The 18,845-nt window shown below is 41.9% G+C and overlaps 1 protein-coding gene and 1 pseudogene across 1 annotated transcript; one reads left to right on the top strand and one right to left on the bottom strand.

Annotated features, from left to right (window-relative positions):
- Window positions 1-7,238: 7,238 nt before the first annotated feature.
- LOC135541227 (late histone H2A.2.2-like) lies at window positions 7,239-8,432 on the bottom strand (annotated as a pseudogene).
- A 678-nt stretch (window positions 8,433-9,110) lies between these two features.
- Window positions 9,111-18,271, top strand: LOC135542786 (angio-associated migratory cell protein-like). The gene is made up of 11 exons (XM_064969980.1): window positions 9,111-9,470; window positions 9,723-9,866; window positions 10,141-10,260; window positions 10,408-10,547; window positions 10,707-10,851; window positions 10,960-11,043; window positions 11,318-11,433; window positions 13,653-13,750; window positions 13,855-13,945; window positions 14,078-14,232; window positions 14,397-18,271. The coding sequence occupies exons 1-11, from the start codon at window positions 9,380-9,382 to the stop codon at window positions 14,470-14,472; spliced, it is 1,260 nt and encodes a 419-aa protein (XP_064826052.1). The 5' UTR covers window positions 9,111-9,379; the 3' UTR covers window positions 14,473-18,271.
- The last annotated feature ends 574 nt before the right edge of the window (window positions 18,272-18,845 follow it).

Genomic DNA, 18,845 nt, shown 5'->3' with positions numbered 1-18,845 from the left:
TGGGAGTTGATTGTCTACAATCTTCTTGTTCAGTGGCCCCTTAAAAAGAGATCAGCTGTGCACGTTATTCATATAGATTGTGTCTATATGCCTTGGAGGAAGATGCGTGGACTCATTTGCAAGTTCAGTGACATGCTAGAATTACTATAACATATTCTTACACAAAGTCTGTCAACATGAGAATATTTGTTAATAACAATCTTTTTATAGCAAGCTTTCCATTGTTTTATCCAACGTCAACTTTGACATCTCTCTTTACACTGACACACACATACATTTGTAGGATCTTAATTTGAGCCAGTTTGCTACAACAGGAAAATAGTCCTGCAGCAACAGGACATGTGAATTATTACGTGTAATATAATTAATTTAAAAAATGTGTAGGGGTTGATCCATTTTTCGTTAGGGCAAATCAAGTCTGACATTTTAAAGTGGAAATTGCTAACTTTAACAGCCTTTTTTTAACCTCGAATAGACTACAAAATTGCATTCCCTGCTGTGCAGCAACAAAAGAGTGATCAAATGAAGATACTACATCTGTAAATAACCTCCATTTAGACAACAGTGTAAAAGGATCTGCCATTTCTTCTGACAGCTAAATTACTGCATGACACACACAAAAAACAGACAGAGAGACTCTCCAAAATGTTCTCTGACCCTGGAAACTAGGCACTTAGGAAAGCTTTATTGTTTACACGTGTGGGAGCCGAGATTATAATAGTGAAAACTGAAACTAAAACTACTCATGAAAAACAATAATTAACAAACCCATTCGAAAAAAGAAAACTACATTGAATCTATTATCTTTGACTTCAAAACGAACAAAGAAAATACAAATCATCATGAATTATGTTCAGTTTTAGTTGTTTTTTTCTAAACTTTGGGCAAAAATTGAAGGGGGTTTTTCAAGCTTTTTGGGTATTTTCAAACTACTGAATCTGTCGGATAGAGCCAGTAAGGAAATGGCGATGTTTCAAATAGGCTTAGCTTGTGCATCACAAGCTATCACCAAAGACAGTACCATTTGACGATAGGCAGAAACTGCTTCTCCAATAAAAATCCCAGGTAACACTTGTAGGCGATGTCATGTGGACGTTCGCGAGCAATGATCATGCGCAGAACCACACGGTCTAACGGTCATCTCGCGCCGAACTGTGCATATGCTCCATTTTTCAAGGCTAATTGAACCTACTGTCCAATCAAATATAGGTCAGCTCCCTCAATATAAGTAAATAAAGTTTTTGACGAAAATTTTCAACTTGAAATACAAATCATGCCCCATTTCATGTTTCCTCTGTCACTATCCATCAGTAGCCTATGATTGTCTTAGTCACGAAAAAAATATTTAACTACTGCAAATGACATTGCCTCAGAATTTAAAAACAACGAGGCTGATGCCTTAAATAGATTTTGATATAATCAACAACTAAGGAAGAATTTTTTCTTCATGTCTTTCCCTCATTGACTTCTGAAACCCCAAACCCCTGTGGGATGCCCCACCTGTTTTTGCCCCGTTCTGGGCCATGTGGGTTCTAAAGTTAATTTTACTGTGATTCCGGATGTCTCAAATATTGGAAATGTCAGCCTACTGTTGCGCCTCTGGGTTTAGAAATTTTCTTTCCGCATCTGACGTCAAGATCCTCTTGTGCTTTTTAATATTCAAGATGAAAAGCGAGATTTGTCCTAGAGATAGTACTGAGCGATTTCCTCTTAGGCCAGCTGCTAAGTAAAAATAGCTATATTGTAAAACATTTATACAAACAGAAATTCGTTTTTTTGGTCTTCATTTAAGGTTAGGTTTAGGCATTCGGGTTAGCAGTGTGGTTAAGGTTAGGTTTACAATCAGATGTTAAAAACTGGGTGGCTTTGCTAGCTTGTGACCACTCCACAGAGCTGCATCCAGAACAAGATTCATGCCGAAAAACGCTAACCTGTGAAAAACACGGCTCAGTAGCTAACTTGATTCTTCTTACATACTTTACATGTACTACTTAAGTTAAAAAGCATTGGACTGGTGGCAGGTAGTCTAGCGGTTAAGAGTGTTGGGCCAGAGCGACTCTGTGAAAAATCTGACGATGTGCCCTTGAGCAAGGCACTTAACCCTATTTGGTCCTATAAGTCGCTCTGGATAACAGCATCTGCCAAATGACTAAAATGTGTAAATATGGGTAAGAGAGTTTCGTCCTATCATATTTATTGCATCAGTCTCTGCACTATTCCTTTTAATTCCAAGTCACACACAAAAAAACTCTACAACACAAATGGCTCCTAGCCAACCACACTTGTTTTCTGACCATAACACTAAAACTGAAACTAAATAATAGATAAACAAAATAAAAATATTTTGATACAACTTAAACTAGAAAAAAAACTAAACTGAAAACTAACTGAAATTAAACAGAAATTTAAAATAATTTAAAAACAACTAGAAATATTCTAACTAATAAAAAAACACAAAACTATAATAACCTTGGTGGGAGCTCTAGTTATAGAAATAGTTATCAAAGTTAAGAACGGCCGTATCTACGGCCAGTACAGTGGTAGATACACTTCAACTTGGCTGTTTCTGTCATAGGGGGTGAGGCCATACTTCTATTCAGTTAAATGTTGATTTTACAGACATGACCGTAGGCTCTTTGAAAAGTTGTAGAGACCTTTATATTTGGAAAAAAATGTGTTCTAAATGCATTAGAAACTCTCAGCTCTTATTAAATATAACAACTGACTTGGGATCAGTTCTTCCCACCACAGCTACGGCCAAACCACACAGAGTGAATAGACCCACAGTGTTCCTGGACCTGTGGTTATGGCTTTAGCAGTTAACCGCAGCAGTGAGAGCAGAGTGTATGGAGAAAACAAGGCCCCGTTTTAGTCTAACTGGCTATAAGTGGTTGCAAAGGGAAGTCTGTTCCTCACCCAACATCAGCCACAAATCACTGTCCCACAGTACACAGTCCTCACTGACACAAAAAAGGAGTTCACAGCTAAAAAAATACCTGTTTACATACCCTGTTAATATGTCAACTTGTCTTTTTTTACAGAGTATGTTTGGCCCAGGAATTGAATATTGAATGAGTATAGTGGGTTATCTCCAAAATACCTATGCCTAGCATTGATGGGCTGGTCAGAGTCATATAGACCCATATTCACTATGTAAGACTGGTGTGAATATGTTTCACACCAACTAAGACAAGGGTTCTAAATTCCACCGACAATTCTCAACACCAGCTTCTGGCCTGTTCACACGTTACTGGCAAAATGTATTCTGTCCAGACATCAACTTGGCTATGACAGCAGTGAAGCAAAGAAGCCACAGTTTGTGAACTAGGCAATGCTCATTATTTGTAGCATGTGTCATACAGAACATCATGTGAGTGAAAAAAGGTGCCCTACATCAATGGTTGTCAAACCTCTACTCGGAGACCCCCAGCCGTTCCATGTATTTGATCTATTCCAGAGCTAGCACACCTGATTCAACTTGTCAACTAATTATCAAATCCTTCATTGGATGAATCAGGTGAGCTAATACAGGGCTAAAATAAAATAGTGAAACGTCTGTGGGTCCCCAGGGAGAGGGTTGAGAACCACTGCCCTACATAACAAGAGAAAATTTAAAAAATCGATCACCTTGATGTTTGCAAATGGAAACTAGGTTTAGGGAGAATGAAAGGGAAATGGGGGGCTGTAATGTGTTGAAATGGCCATAAAGTGTTCTTGTTAAACGAAAGCAGAGCAAGGCTTTTACAGTAGAGCCAACTAGTCCACAAGTTTCCACCAAAGGGTCCCAGACCTGCACACTCATTATGTTTCCCTCCCTCTCTAACAGCTTCCAGGCCCTAGAAAATGAGCCTGGAATTACAGTGTGTGTGTGTCTGTGTCTCTCTGTGTGTGTGCGCGCGCTGGCTTAGGTGCATTTGTGTGAGTGTGTAAGTACACTACCGGTCAAAAGTTTTAGAACACCTACTCATTCAAGGGTTTTTCTATATTTTTACTATTTTCTACATTGTAGAATAGTGAAGACTCAACACTATGAAATAACCCAAATGGAATCATGTAGTAAACATAAAAGTGTTAAACAAATTCAAATATATTTAATATTTGAAATTCTTTAAATAGCCACCCTTTGCCTTAATGACAGCTTTGCACACTCTTGGCATTCTCTCAACCAGCTTCATAATCACCTGGAATGCATTTCAATTAATAGGTGTGCCTTGTTAAAAATTCATTTGTGGAATTTCTGACCTTCTTAATGCATTTGAACAAATCAGTTGTGTTGTGACAAGGCAGGGGGGTATACATTTGATAAGACATGAAGGTCAGTCAATACAGAAAATTTCAAGAACTTTGAAAGTTTCTTCAAGTGCATTCGCAAAAACCATCAAGCGTTATGATGAAACTGGCTCTCATGAGGACCGCCACAAGAAAGGATGACCCAGAGTTACCTCTGCTACAGAGGATAAGTTCATTTGAGTTACCAGCCTCAAAAATTGCAGCCTAAATAAATGCTTCACAGAGTTCAAGTAACAGACACATCTCAACATCAACTGTTCAGAGGAGACTGTGTGAATCAGGCCTTCATGGTCTAATTGCTGCAAAGAAACCACTACTAAAGGACCCCAATAAGAGGAAGAGACTTGCTTGGGCCAAGAAACATGAGTAATGGACATTAGACCGGTGGAAATTTGTCCTTCGGTCTGGAGTCAAAATTGGCGATTTTTGATTCCAACCGCCGTGTCTTTGTGAGACGCAGTGTGGGTGAACGGATGATCTCTGCATGTGTATTTCCCACCGTAACGCATGGAGGAGGTTTGATGGTGTGGGGGTGCTTTGCTGGTGACACTGTTTGTGATTTATTTAGAATTCAAGACAAACTTAACCAGCATGGCTACCACAGCATTCTGCAGCGGTACGCCATCCCATCTGGTTTTGGCTTAGTGTGACTATCATTTGTTTTTCAACAGGACAATGACCCAACACACCTCCAGGCTGTGTAAGAGCTATTTGCCCAAGGAAGAGAGTGATCGAGTGCTACATTAGATGACCTGGCCTCCACAATTCCCCCGACCTCAACCAAATTGACATGGTTTGGGATGAGTCGGACCGCAGAGTGAAGGAAAAGCAGGCAACAAGTGCTCAGCATATGTGGGAACTCCTTCAAGACTGTTGGAAAAGCATTCCAGGTGAAGCAGGTTGAGAGAATGCAAAGAGTGTGCCAAGCTGTCATCAAGGCAAAGGATGGCCATTTGCAAGAATCTCAAATATAAAATATATTTTGATTTGTTTAACACTTTTTTGGTTAATACATGATTCCATGTGTTATTTCATAGTTTTGATGTCTTCACTATTATTCTACAATGTAGAAAATAGTAAAAATAAAGAAAAATCCTTTTATGAGTAGGTGTTCTAAAACTTTTGACCGGTAGTGTATGTGTGCACGCTTTCTTATGTGCATGTACAGTATGTGTGTGTGTGTGTTGGTACAGCACCCCAGTGTTAATATTAAACAGGCTCATTTTTGTGATAAACTGACGTCAATTATGACTGATTCTGGTGTCTGACTGTTATGTCCTCCCTATGACAGTTTAAAGAAGCCCACCCACAGTTCAGTTATCGCATGTCTGAACAAGTAGGACAAACGTAGAGACCTGAAAAACATTGTTTCATGTGATTTCTAGACAGATTGGGGATTTAGATTGATTGAGAAAGGGGAAGGAGAAACCATGGAAACAATACATGTCATGTTACCTATATTTATTTTGCTATAGGAAATCCTCTCATTATCATACACAAATATATCACATCTGACATAACTATTGATAAACATTTTGCACTAATAATACATTTCAAGCACGGGCGCAAATTTCACTGGGGACAGGGGACATGTCCGTCCCCCCACCGCATTCTGAAAGTTTATTTTTGTCCACCTCAGTTTTATTGGAATGTGATACAAAACAAGGAAATAGTGTGCTTTAGGACCATTCGGTTGCCTCCGAGCAGTAGGCTGTTTGGAGTGAAAAATATGTCCCACCCACTTCTTAAACCAAAGTTGTGCCCCTGACTTCAAGCAATATTAAGCCATAAGAAAATACAAAATATGCCTCCTCACAGGTGCTTCCTCACTTGGTATAGCATTTACCTTATGTACCAATGACTAGTCTAACCAGGTTACCTTGACTGGTTTTCCTTATCATGGTGCAGTACTGTAGTGTTTGTCCACGCTGAAGGTCTGCTCACCAGTGAAACCCTCCCGGGGACAATGCCCACAGGCAACCCCATGCCAGGCCTACCCCCTAGGATCAAAGACTCAGGAGCACAGAGAAGTAAGCCCAGACAAAGTACACAGACCTGAACAGTGAACAGACAAGTGCTTTCATTTATAGTCAATGGCAGCCACTCTTTGACATGAAAATTAGCTCAATATAAAGTTTAGAGGGTCTGGCTAGCATGCCAGGGAGAGAATCAAGCCAGGGCCAGTTACTCAATATTGATGCAAATTTCTCATATTCTAAATTCTGTTTCCCCCATCCCAGTGCAACAGGGGTCAGTGTGCTGCTGAGTTCACCATTGTCTGACTGGCCCATACTGGGCTCGAACCAGTGCTCCTCTGCATCACAACCCCTCAAATTAACAGTCCAAACAGGTTGAGCCACACAAAGGATACACCATTGGAAGGCTCCAGACACATTTCAAGCTAGCTGAGGGGTGCTCTTAAGTTACTTTAGAAACGCTGTTACACCGGCTTTTGGGTGGAAAAATAAACCATTAAGATTCAGTTCTGCAATGCCCTATTTTTTTTAAACTGTCACGAGAACCCAGTTATGCACATGTGTTGGAGCAGTCAGATCCCCACACAATACCAGGGTATTGGTTTTAGCTCATGAAACCAGTAGGCCTACCTCATTCCTTGCAGGGTTGGGGTCAATTCAAAATTGAAGTCAGTCAATTTAATTCTTAGTCCAGTGAACTGACATTATTTCTGTAACAACTTCTCAAACAGAAGCATTTTTTGGAAAAGTGTATATGATTGAATTGAAAGCACTTCCTGAATTGACCCTGGACCTGATTTATGAGGTTTGAATTTTAAATGAATGAAATATTTAAATAAAGCTTAACATAGGCCATGTCTGGACATTGCAGTGCATCAACTGGCCAACACTAAAGACATTCTTTAAATGTGTTATTTTATTAAGGAAAATGGTGAAAGGGACGAGATTGCGGTAAAAGCATGCAGGTACATTTTAAAACTCTTGAGACTGGACGTCGTTGGCATTGCTGCCGTCGTCTTTAGGTAGCTTGGTCTTCTTGGGGAGTAACATGGCTTGGATGTTTGGAAGGACACCACCCTCGGATATGGTGACCGCACCGAGCAGCGTGTTCAGCTCCTCGTCGTTCCGCACAGCTAGTTGAATGTGCCGTGGAGCAATGCGCGACTTCTTATTGTCACGGGCCGCGTTACCCGAGAGCTCCAGGACTTCAAGCGCAGAGATACTCCAGTATGGCAGCGAGGTAGACTGCAGCTCATGTACCAATGCGGGTAGTATAACGTCCCTTCTTCAGCAGACGGTGAATTCGGCCGACAGGAAACTGGAGACCTGCCCTGACAGAGCGACTCGTGGCAGTCTTCGATTTGGATACAGCTTTCTTTCCACGACCAGACATCTTGCAGAAACAAAGTACATGTTTTAGTGACTGTTGAAATTATTCAAACATTGCCTCAAGTGCATCGCCAATATGCAAGCCCTCCTGGGAAGAGTTGTGGATGCAAAGAAGCTAATGCACCTGCCCTTCAGCTGATTTGGTGCCCACTCAATCACTACAATCCCACAGGCACACCGTTTACACAGTTAACAGGACGACCAGAACACTTACACTTTAAATCAAAATATGGACAGTTAAGAGGACATGGCATTTCACACAAATGAGAAGTTAGGAAAAAACGAAACATGTGTATACTCACGGCAACAGGCTGTTTGCAAGAACTAGAACAAGCCTAAACTGGAAATAATAGCAGCCATAGAGCCTTTTTTTAATGAAGGGAATAACAAGTTGTATTATTTATAGGACCCGTTTTTCCCAAAGTAACATGTCGTAAATACTTATGTCGGATTGGATAGCCAATTAGATTAAAGGGAATTCACATGGGGCCCAATTCCAGATCGAGCCCTAGGCCCTACTCCTTACTACTCTGGGTATATACAGTACGTTCGCAGATCCGATAGGGTAGGTGGAAGTTGTGCCATCTATCTTTCACCTATTATGTGTTCAGATAATTCACATTAGTCTACCAGAAAATATTACATTACAACAGTGTTTCCCAACCAACTCCGGTCCTGAGTACCACAACAGTACACATTTTTGAGCAGCGAACCGATCGCTGCAGCTGTACATAGTCTATCGGTAAATAGCCCACCCAATTTTACCTACCTCAACCCCATACTGTTTTTATTTGTTTACTTTTCTGCTCTTTAGCGCACCAATATCTCTACCTGTACATGATCATCTGATCATTTATCACTCCAGTGTTAATCTGTTAAATTGTAATTATTCGCCTACCTCCTCATGCCTTTTGTACACAATGTATATAGACTATTTTCTTTCTACTGTGTTATTGACTTGTTAATTGTTTACTCCATGTGTAACTCTGTGTTGTCTGTTCACACTGCTACGCTTTATCTTGGCCAGGTTGCAGTTGCAAATGAGAACTTGTTCTCAACTAGTCTACCTGGTTAAATAAAGGTGAAATAAAAAATAAAAGTACCCGGACAAGCGCAGCCGATTGTACTTGCCAACTAATCATCAAGCCCTTGACAAATTGAAAAAGGTGCTTTTTTCCGGAGCTACAACAAAAATGTGTGCTGTTGGAGGGACTCGAGGACCGGAGTTGGGAAACGCTATATCAGAAGAGAGGAAGGATGAAAGCCAGCATGATGATAATGGTGTTATTGTGCCGCCTAGTGAACAAGGTCGGATGTTACTCTCCGATGAAGTAGTCATGTTGAAGAAGTCCCGCCCACTTTGGCACGGATTGGTTGTTACTGTGAAGGGGGCGTGTCAAGCTTCAGGGCGAAATACCAATCGTATCAAATGTTTAATTGACGTCATCACGAAGCGCCAGAGGATTCCGGAGACTTTCCCACATGTGAAAAAAACATGAGGACACTATTTAGATGTTTTTCTCTTTAGCTAGTTCTTTGTGACCTGTTCTTTGTTCTTCGGTCAGCACCAACAAATAACAATCTTTAGCATTTTCTTTGATTGACTTAACATATTTTCTTAACCTGAATTCAACATTTGTCGCGCTAGCAAACTTTTCAGCTCTCATGGTAGGCAGCTAAATTAAGTTAGCCACCTTGGTAACGTCTAACGTTAGCTAGCTATCATGGAAAACACGGACGAAAATTCGGTACAATTCCACGGGGATGAAGAGATTATAGAAGTCATCGACCTTAACGAAACAGAGCAAAATCCAGGTAATGATGGTTGCATGCTTAGCTAGATAACGTTAGTTGGTCAGAATCAGATGCTTCAAGGGGTGTAGTTTAGTTAATGTCCTTATAACTATGAGGACTTGCTACATGGACTGTCATTGATTGAGCAAAATAAATTGTCTCTTGGACGCTGGTGGCATTGTCTTGGTTAGACCTTCTATGAGTTAATGTCGTGGTATAAAACTAAGAGAGGTATATGTGTCAAGTACAGTAATACCTCACTCTGACGGACAGATGATTTGGCGGATGAGTTCGAGGACGTGGACGTCGGAGAGACTGACGACGGAGACAATGAACAGGAAGACTGGGATACCGACGACGAGATGGAGCAGGAAAAGGAGCAAGATGACAGCGAACTCACCTTTTCCAAACACACGGGTACTAGCTAGCTAACTATATCACCTCACTTGTGCTTTTCTTTCAGTCTCTAAACAACTCAGTGGCAGTTGCCGGTAGTAGGTCCATCTCATTATCTTGTCCAATCACCACCACCACTATGTTGATAGGATTTGACAGTAAAGGGTGGATGACTTTACAGTCATTTCATGTATTGAAGGGAAGGAGACAGGGTGGAAGCTATTGGATAGGCCAGGGACATGTATGGGTCTCTTTTTTTTCTTCTTCTGTTGTCACATTGACTTGTGTTTTCCAGGCTCCGTGTTCTGTGTGAGTCTGGACCCAGCCACAAACAGCTTGGCAGTGACCGGAGGAGAGGATGACAAGGCCTATGTCTGGAGAGTGAGTGATGGGGAAGTGCTGTTTGAATGTACAGGTGAGTCTCCATACTCTCCAAGCTGTCATCAATTAGTTGTTGTGCTTTTAATTTAGCTTTGACATCCCAATAGGACATTTCTTTATGCTACAGGATAGTTGAGCTCAGAATAAACAAGTATTTGTCCTTCTTTTTCTACAACCGTAGGCCATAAGGACTCCGTGACAAGTGTTTTATTCAGCCATGATTCTTCCCTGGTGGCCACGGGGGACATGAGTGGGCTGATCAAGGTCTGGAAGGTGGAGACCAAGCAGGAGGTGTGGTCCTTTGAGGTTGGAGACCTGGAGGTGAGGAAGAACACAGCCAAAACAGGGTGTGCATATTTGTTGTAGCCCAGCAGGAACACACTGCCACACCTGATTCAGCCTGATTAAGCTAGGTAGTTAAATCAAGTTTTGGCATCTGAAGTAAGTGTGTGTGTGTGTGTGTGTGTGTGTGTGTATTAGTGGATGGAGTGGCACCCCTGCGCCCCGGTGCTGCTGGCGGGCATGGCGGACGGTAACGTTTGGATGTGGAAGATCCCAGGGGGTGACTGTAAGACCCTGCAGGGCCCTGGCTGCCAGTCGACCAGTGGAAAGGTCCTGCCAGACGGTGAGACTGTCTTCCCAGCCAAGCATAAAGGACAATTCAGCACAGAACACTCTACCATGATCTGTTCTGCCAGGTTGAACATGTAACAACTTTGTCTTTTCTCCACAGGGAAGAGAGCTGTGGTGGGCTATGAAGATGGCAACGTACGACTTTGGGACCTCAAGCAGGGAAATGCCACCCATGTCATTAAAGGTGAGTTTGGCCAAGTTGTCGCACGCCTGAACACAGTATGTGACCATCCCCACTACTGCCAGACGGCAGGATATGTGTAATGGTCACCGGGAATCAGTGTGGAATGTGTTTGTTAGTGTACATAGCTTACTTTATATCTAGAGTACATGACCAAACCCCAAATCCTAATCTTGCCTTTTCTGAGGATAAAACAATAATAACTGCCACTGGACCAGAGGTAAGGAACAACTTCTATCCCCACTCAACTGTCTCCTCGCTTCTCTGGCCAACTCAGGTCATGATGGACACCAGGGGGCGCTGACGTGCATGGCCTGTAACAAGGACGGCTCTCTGGTGCTGACAGGCTCTGTGGATGGCCGTGCCAAGCTCATCAACACTGCCACTGGCAAGGTGGGCAGCGGGCACTACTGCATGATGGAGAACACATAACTACTGTATTATAGAGAACACATACATACTGTATTATAGAGAACACATGCATACTGTATTATAGAGAACACATGCATACTGTATTATAGAGAACACGTGCATACTGTATTATAGAGAACACGTGCATACTGTATTATAGAGGACACGTACATACTGTTTTATAGAGGACACGTACATACTGTTTTATAGAGGACACGTACATACTGTTTTATAGAGGACACGTACATACTGTAGGATAGAGGACACGTACATACTGTAGGATAGAGGACACATACAGTTGAAGTCTGAAGTTTACATATTTCTTGTTAAACAACTATAGTTTTGGCAAGTCGGTTAGGACATCTACTTCGCGCATGACACAAGTAATTTTTCCAACAATTGTTTACAGACAGATTATTTCACTTATAATTCACTGTATCACAATTCTAGTGGCTCAGAAGTTACACAAAGTTGACTGTGCCTTTAAACAGCTTGGAAAATTCCAGAAAATTATGTCATGGCTTTAGAAGCTTCTGAGGCTAATTTATGTCAATTGGAGGTGTACCTGTGGATGTATTTCAAGGCCTACCTTCAAACTCAGTGCCTCTTTGCTTAACATCATGGGGAAATCAGCCAAGACCTCAGAAAAAAATAGTAGACCAACACAGGTCTGGTTCATCCTTGTGAGATATTTCCAAACGCCTGAAGGTACCACATTCATCTGTACAAACAATACTATGGAAGTATAAACACCATGGGACCACGCAGCTGTCATACCGCTCAGGAAGGAGATGCGTTCTGTCTCCTAGAGATGAACGTACTTTGGTGTGAAAAGTGCAAATCAATCCCAGAACAACAGCAAAGGACCAAAGGTATCTATATCCACAGTAAAACAAGTTATATATCGACATAACCTGAAAGACTGCTCAGCAAGGAAGAAGCCACTGCTCCAAAACCGCCATAAAAAAGCCAGACTACGGTTTGCAACTGCACATGGGGACAAAGATCTGCACATGGGGACAAAGATTGTACTTTTTGGAGTAATGTCCTCTGGTCTGATGAAACAAAAATAGAACTGTTTGGCCATAATGACCATCGTTATGTTTGGAGGAAAAAGGGGGAGGCTTGCAAGCCGAAGAACACCATCCCAACCGTGAAGCACGGGGGTGGCAGCATCATGTTGTGGGAGTGCTTTGCTGCAGGAGGGACTGGTGCACTTCACAAAATAGATGGCATCATGAGGTAGGAAAATTATGTGGATATATTCAAGCAACATCTCAGGACATCAGTCAGGAAGTTAAAGCTTGGTTGCAAATGGATAATGACTCCAAGCATACTTCTAAAGTTGTGTCAAAATGGCTTAAGGACAACAAAGTCAAGTTATTGGAGTGGCCATCATAAAGCCCTGACCTCAATCCTATAGAAAATTTTGTGGGCAGAACTGAAAAAGCTTGTGCGAGCAAGGAGGCCTACAAACCTGACTTAGTTACACCAGCTCTGTCAGGAGGAATGGGCCAAAATTCACCCAACTTATTGTGGGAAGCTTGTGAAAGGCTACCCGACACGTTTGACCCAAGTGAAACAATTTAAAGGCAATGCTACCAAATACTAATTGAGTATGTAAACTTTTGACCTACTGGGAATGTGGGGCGGCAGGGTAGCCTAGTGGTTAGAGCCGTTGGACTAGTAACCGGAAGGTTGCGAGTTCAAACCCCCGAACTGACAAGGTACAAATCTGTCGTTCTGCCCCTGTGATGAAATAAATAAAAGCTTAAATAAATAATTATCACTAATATTATTCCGACATTTCACATTGCTAACTGACCTAAGACAAGGAATTCTTACCAGGATTAAGTGTTAGGAATTGTGAAAAACTGAGTTTAAATGTATTTGGCTAAGGTGTATGTAAACTTCCAACTTCAACTGTAACTATGGTAGGATAGAGAACACTGGAGCTACGGTAGAGACCATGTAACTACTGGAGCTACGGTAGAGACCACCAGTGGGAATGAAAACAGTACTTCTGGGTTTACATGGTGGGACAGATGACGTGATGACATGGGGAGATTGACATGCATTATTCACAAGAAAATGTTCTGTCATGTGTTCAATTGACCAACATGGTTTTCGAGATGTGGTGTCCTGCTACTTATCAGTTGGTATATGCTGTATAACTGGAATGTGTCTAATGGGGTGTGTAGGTGTTGGGTGTGTTCTCTGTGGACGGGGGCAAAGCCAAAGCCTCTCAGGAGGATGCTGAGGAGACCAACTCTGTGGAGTCAGTGGGGTTCTGCAATGTGTAAGACTTCATGTTTTTAACTAGTTAACTTTAAATGAACTACATGGCATACGGTGTGTAACAGTTGCCATGTTTTGAACGATGCCGTGTTCTCTGTTGTCCAGGTTGCCTCTGATAGCGGTGGCGTATCTGCATGGGACCCTGGCTATCTATGACCTCTCCTCACAGGTCCTCAGACACAAGTGTCAGCACCAGGTAAGAAACCAGCCATCCAACAGGCTCACAACCAAACCCACAATAATCCTCTGATCATGGATTGTAGAGACGTGTTGCTCTGCTATTTTCAAATGCCTTGTTATATGCTCTATAACCGACTGTGTGTGTCAGGCTGGCATTGTTAAACTGCAGTGGGAGGAGTCATCCTCTGTGGTGTCCACCTGTAGTCTGGACGGGGCGGTGAGGCTGTGGGATGCCCGCTCGGGAACCATGGTGTCAGAGTACCGTGGCCACCAGGCGGAGATCCTCGACTTCACACTCAACAGGTACACACACACACCCCTAAGTTTCCGCTAATCACAGATCCTAACCTTTTCAATTAGGCTTATGGACAAAACGTCTGACCCTGTATCAGTGGTTATGGAGAACTTGTATTCTACTTGAGCCAGAAAGGCTCCTATTCTCATCTGACTCTCTCCTCCTCCCACAGAGAAGCCTCTATGGCGGTCACTGCCTCTGGAGACCACCAGGCCAAAGTCTTCTGCCTCCAACGACCAGACCGTTAATAAGAGGAGCAGAGGGAGAAAGAGCGAGAGAAATGGGGATGGACTCAACCCCGATCGCGCTTTGTCGACAATGTACCTTAAAGGCAATATTCCCGTTTTTGTGGAGACCGTTTTAACAGTGGACACTGCATATATTGGCTCAATCCGAAGTTGTCGCTTAACCTCTGGGAAATGTGGGACGGTAGCCAACAGCCAGTGAAATCCCACAAAAATCTCATAATTAAAATTCCTCAAGCATACATGTATTTTACACTATTTTAAATATAAAATTCTTGTTAATCCAGCCACAGTGTCTGATTTCAAAAAGTATTTTACAGCGAAAGCACCACAAACGATTATGTTAGGTCACCACCAAGTCACAGAAAAACACAGCCATTTTTCCAGCTAAAGAGAGGAGTCACAAAAAGCAAAATTGAGATAAAATGAATCACTAACCTTGATGGTCTTCATCAGATGACACTCATAGGACTTCATGTTACACAATAAATGTATGTTTTGTTTGGTCAAGTTCATATATCAAAAAAATCTCATTTTACTTTGGCGCGTTACGTTCAGTAGTTCTTAAACATGCGGTGATTGTGCAGAGAGCCACATCAATTTACAGAAATACTCATCATAAATGTTGATGAAAATACAAGTGTTATACATGGAATTAGAGATACTTCTCCTTAATGCAACCGCTGTGTCAGATTTCAAAAAAACTTTACGGAAAAAGCAAACCATGCAATAATCTGAGTACAGCGTTCAGACAACAAAGCAGCCTACATATTGTGTAGTCAACATTAGTCAGAAATAGCATTATAAATTTGTACTTACATTTGATGATCTTCATCAGAATGCACTCCCAGGAATCCCAGTTCCACAATAAATGTTTGATTTGTTCGATAAAGTTCATAATTTATGTCCAAATAGCTTTTTTTGTTAGGGAGTTTGGTAAACAAATCCAAACGCGGGTGCAAGTCCAGCCGAACGTCAAACGAAAAGTTCAAAAAGTTATATTACAGGTCGTAGAATCATGTCAAACTAAGTATAGAATCAATCTTTAGGACGTTTTTATCATAAATCTTCAATAATTTTCCAAATTGGAGAATTCCTATGTCTGTAGAAAAGCAATGGAACGAGAGCTAACTCTTGTGACCGTGCGTCATGAGCTCATGGCACTCTGCCAGACACCTGGCTCAATCCCCTCTCATTCAGCCCCCCTTCACAGTAGAAGCCTGAAACAAAGTTCTAAAGACTGTGACATCTAGTGGAAGCCTTAGGAAGTGCAACATAACCAATATCCCACTGCATATTGGAATGGCAAAGAGTTAAACTACAAACCTCAGATTTCCCATTTCCTGGTTGGATTTTTCTCCGGTTTTCGCCTGCCATATGAGTTCTGTTATACTCAGACATCATTCAAACAGTTTTAGGAACTTCAGAGTGTTTTCTATCCAATACTACTAATAATACGCATATATTAGCATCTGGGACAGAGTAGCAGGCAGTTTACTCTGGGCACCTTATTCATCCAAGCTACTCAATACTGCCCCCCTGTCACCAAGAAGTTAAATGGCGCATTGTCAACAAAGCGCGATCGGATTGAATCCCGGCCCTTCATTGTGTTTTCTCACAACTGAGGGTTTTTGAACTGTCTTGTATCGATTGTGGTATGTCTGATCTATAGTAGACCTGCAGTGTTCTAGAAGGTTCTAGAACTGCCAGCCATTCTACTCAGGTTTCTCACGTAGAACCCACACAAAATATATACATTCTAAGTGGTGTGGTAGTGTAGATGTTGGAACACGTCAACCTAGAGGCAATGAAGCATCTAACAGTAGACCAATGGGATACGTCATGTGGTCCTTGATTTATTACTAAATACACTTTCAACTACACCTTGGTGTTCCCTATGCGATTTGGTTTGATGACATTATGAATACACATTAAGGTAATAGAGCTACGTAGAGATGGAGATCTCGATGATGTCCCCATAGGATCTGGTGATTTGTGGAGTGTAATCCTCACTTTCTCCCTAAATCACCCCAAATTATGTCAACTCAACCTTATGTACAGTGGGGCAAAAAAGGTATTTAGTCAGCCACCAATTGTACAAGTTCTCCCACTTAAAAATATGAGAGGCCTGTAATTTTCATCATAGGTACACTTCAACTATGACAGACAAAATGAGAGAAAAAAATCCAGAAAATCACATTGTAGGATTTTTAATGAATTTATTTGCAAATTATGGTGGAAAATAAGTATTTGGTCAATAACAAAAGTTTATCTCAATACCTTTGTTGGCAATGACAGAGGTCAAACGTTTTCTGTAAGTCTTTTCACACACTGTTGCTGGTATTTTGGCCCATTCCTCCATGCAGATCTCCTCTAGAGCAGTGATGTTTTGGGGCTGTTGCTGGGCAACACGGACTTTCAACTCCCTCCAAAGATTTTCTATGGGGTTGAAATCTGGAGACTGGGTAGGTCACTCCAGGACCTTGAAATGCTTCTTACGAAGCCACTCTGTCGTTGCCCTGGTGGTGTGTTTGGGATCATTGTCATGCTGAAAGACCCAGCCAGGTTTTCACTCAAAATCTCACAATACATGGCCCCATACATTCTTTCCTTTACACGGATCAGTCGTCCTGATCCCTTTGCAGAAAAACATGTTTCCATGTTTCCACCCCCATGCTTCACAGTAGGTATGGTGTTCTTGGGATGCAACTCAGCATTCTTTGTCCTCCAAACACGACGAGTTGAGTTTTTACCAAAAAGTTATATTTTCGTTTCATCTGACCATATGACATTCTCCCAATATTCTTCTGGATCATCCAAATGCTCTCTAGCAAACTTCAGACGGGCCTGGACATGTACTGGCTTAAGCAGGGGGACTCGTCTGGCACTGCAGGATTTGAGTCCCTGGCGGCGTAGTGTGTTACTGATGGTAGGCTTTGTTACTTTGGTCCCAGCTTTCTGCAGGTCATTCACTAGGTCCCCCCCGTGTGGTTCTGGGATTTTTGCTCACCGTTCTTGTGATCATTTTGACCCCACGGGGTGAGATCTTGCGTGGAGCCCCAGACCGAGGGAGATTATCAGTGGTCTTGTATGTCTTCCATTTCCTAATAATTGCTCCCACAATTGATTTCTTCAAACCAAGCTGCTTACCTATTGCAGATTCAGTCTTCCCAGCCTGGTGCAGGTCTACAATTTTGTTTCTGGTGTCCTTTGACAGCTCTTTGGTCTTGGCCATAGTGGAGTTTGGAGTGTGACTGTTTGAAGTTGTGGACAGGTGTCTTTTATACTGATAACAAGTTCAAACAGGTGCCATTAATACAGGTAACGAGTGGAGGACAGAGGAGCCTCTTAAAGAAGAAGTTACAGGTCTGTGAGAGCCAAAAATCTTGCTTGTTTGTAGGTGACCAAATACTTATTTTCCACCTACAATGTGATTTTCTGTTTTTTTTTCTTCTTCTAATTTTGTCTGTCATAGTTGAAGTGTACCCATGATGAAAATTACAGGCCTCTCATCTTTTTAAGTGGGAGAACTTGCACAATTGGTGGCTGACTAAATACTTTTCCCCCCCACTGTAAATATATTGGGCGCTGTTGAAATACTTTAGAAATGCATCCGTCCTTCCTTTTCTGAAGTAATCACGAATCTGGATTGGTGGAAATAATGTGATAACTTTGCTTTCCCCTACCCCATCACTGACCTTAAGGAAACATTGAAGGAAGGGTGCATCTCTGAAGTATTGGGACAGAGCCATGGGCTTTGTTCTGCTGTTTGTTGGAACCATTAAAGACGTTTTCAACCCAAGTCTCTAGGTTGTCCTGGTTCATTCCCAGCACCAGCTCTGCCTGAGAAGGCTTTGTGCAGACCGTCATTCAGTCACATATTGTCTCTCAAATGGCACCCTATTCTCTATAGTGGTCTTCTTTTGACTAGGGCTGTGGTCAAAAGTAGTGCGCTATATAGGGAATAGGGTGCGATTTGTTACACACTGTAGGGACCAGAACACTGCTGTGATTAGAGGTATGATAAGCATACTACAAAGTCAACTGCATCATCAAGAGATTACCTAATTTGTTGTAAACTTGGATCTGTGTGCTTGATCTAATGCATTCAGCCACGCGACAGGGTGCCCTAGCCAAAATAGGTTCTAGGCTAATCTAACATTATACAGATATGACTCAGACACAGTGCATTTGGAAAGTATTCAGACCCCTTGACTTTTTCCACATTTTTGTTACAGCCCTTATTCAAAGATGTATTAAATAAAAAATGTTCCTCAATCTACCCACTACCCCATAATGACAAAGCGAAAACAGGTTGTTGTTTTTTTTGTGGAAATGTATTAAAATAAAACTGATACTGTATTTACATAAGTGTT

This window comes from Oncorhynchus masou, chromosome 6 (assembly GCF_036934945.1).
Source record: "Oncorhynchus masou masou isolate Uvic2021 chromosome 6, UVic_Omas_1.1, whole genome shotgun sequence".
In the NCBI taxonomy this organism is placed as follows: Eukaryota; Metazoa; Chordata; class Actinopteri; order Salmoniformes; family Salmonidae; genus Oncorhynchus; species Oncorhynchus masou.
The sequence above is the reverse complement of the archived record's forward strand: the minus strand, read 5'-3'. Positions and strand labels throughout refer to the sequence as shown.

Coding starts and splice junctions, on each gene's coding strand:
- LOC135542786 (XM_064969980.1), top strand. CDS start 9,380: ATGGAAAACACGGACGAAAATTCGGTACAATTCCACGGGGATGAAGAG. Junction 10,548..10,706: donor TTGAGGTTGGAGACCTGGAG/GTGAGGAAGAAC, acceptor TGTGTGTATTAG/TGGATGGAGTGGCACCCCTG. Junction 13,946..14,077: donor GACACAAGTGTCAGCACCAG/GTAAGAAACCAG, acceptor TGTGTGTGTCAG/GCTGGCATTGTTAAACTGCA.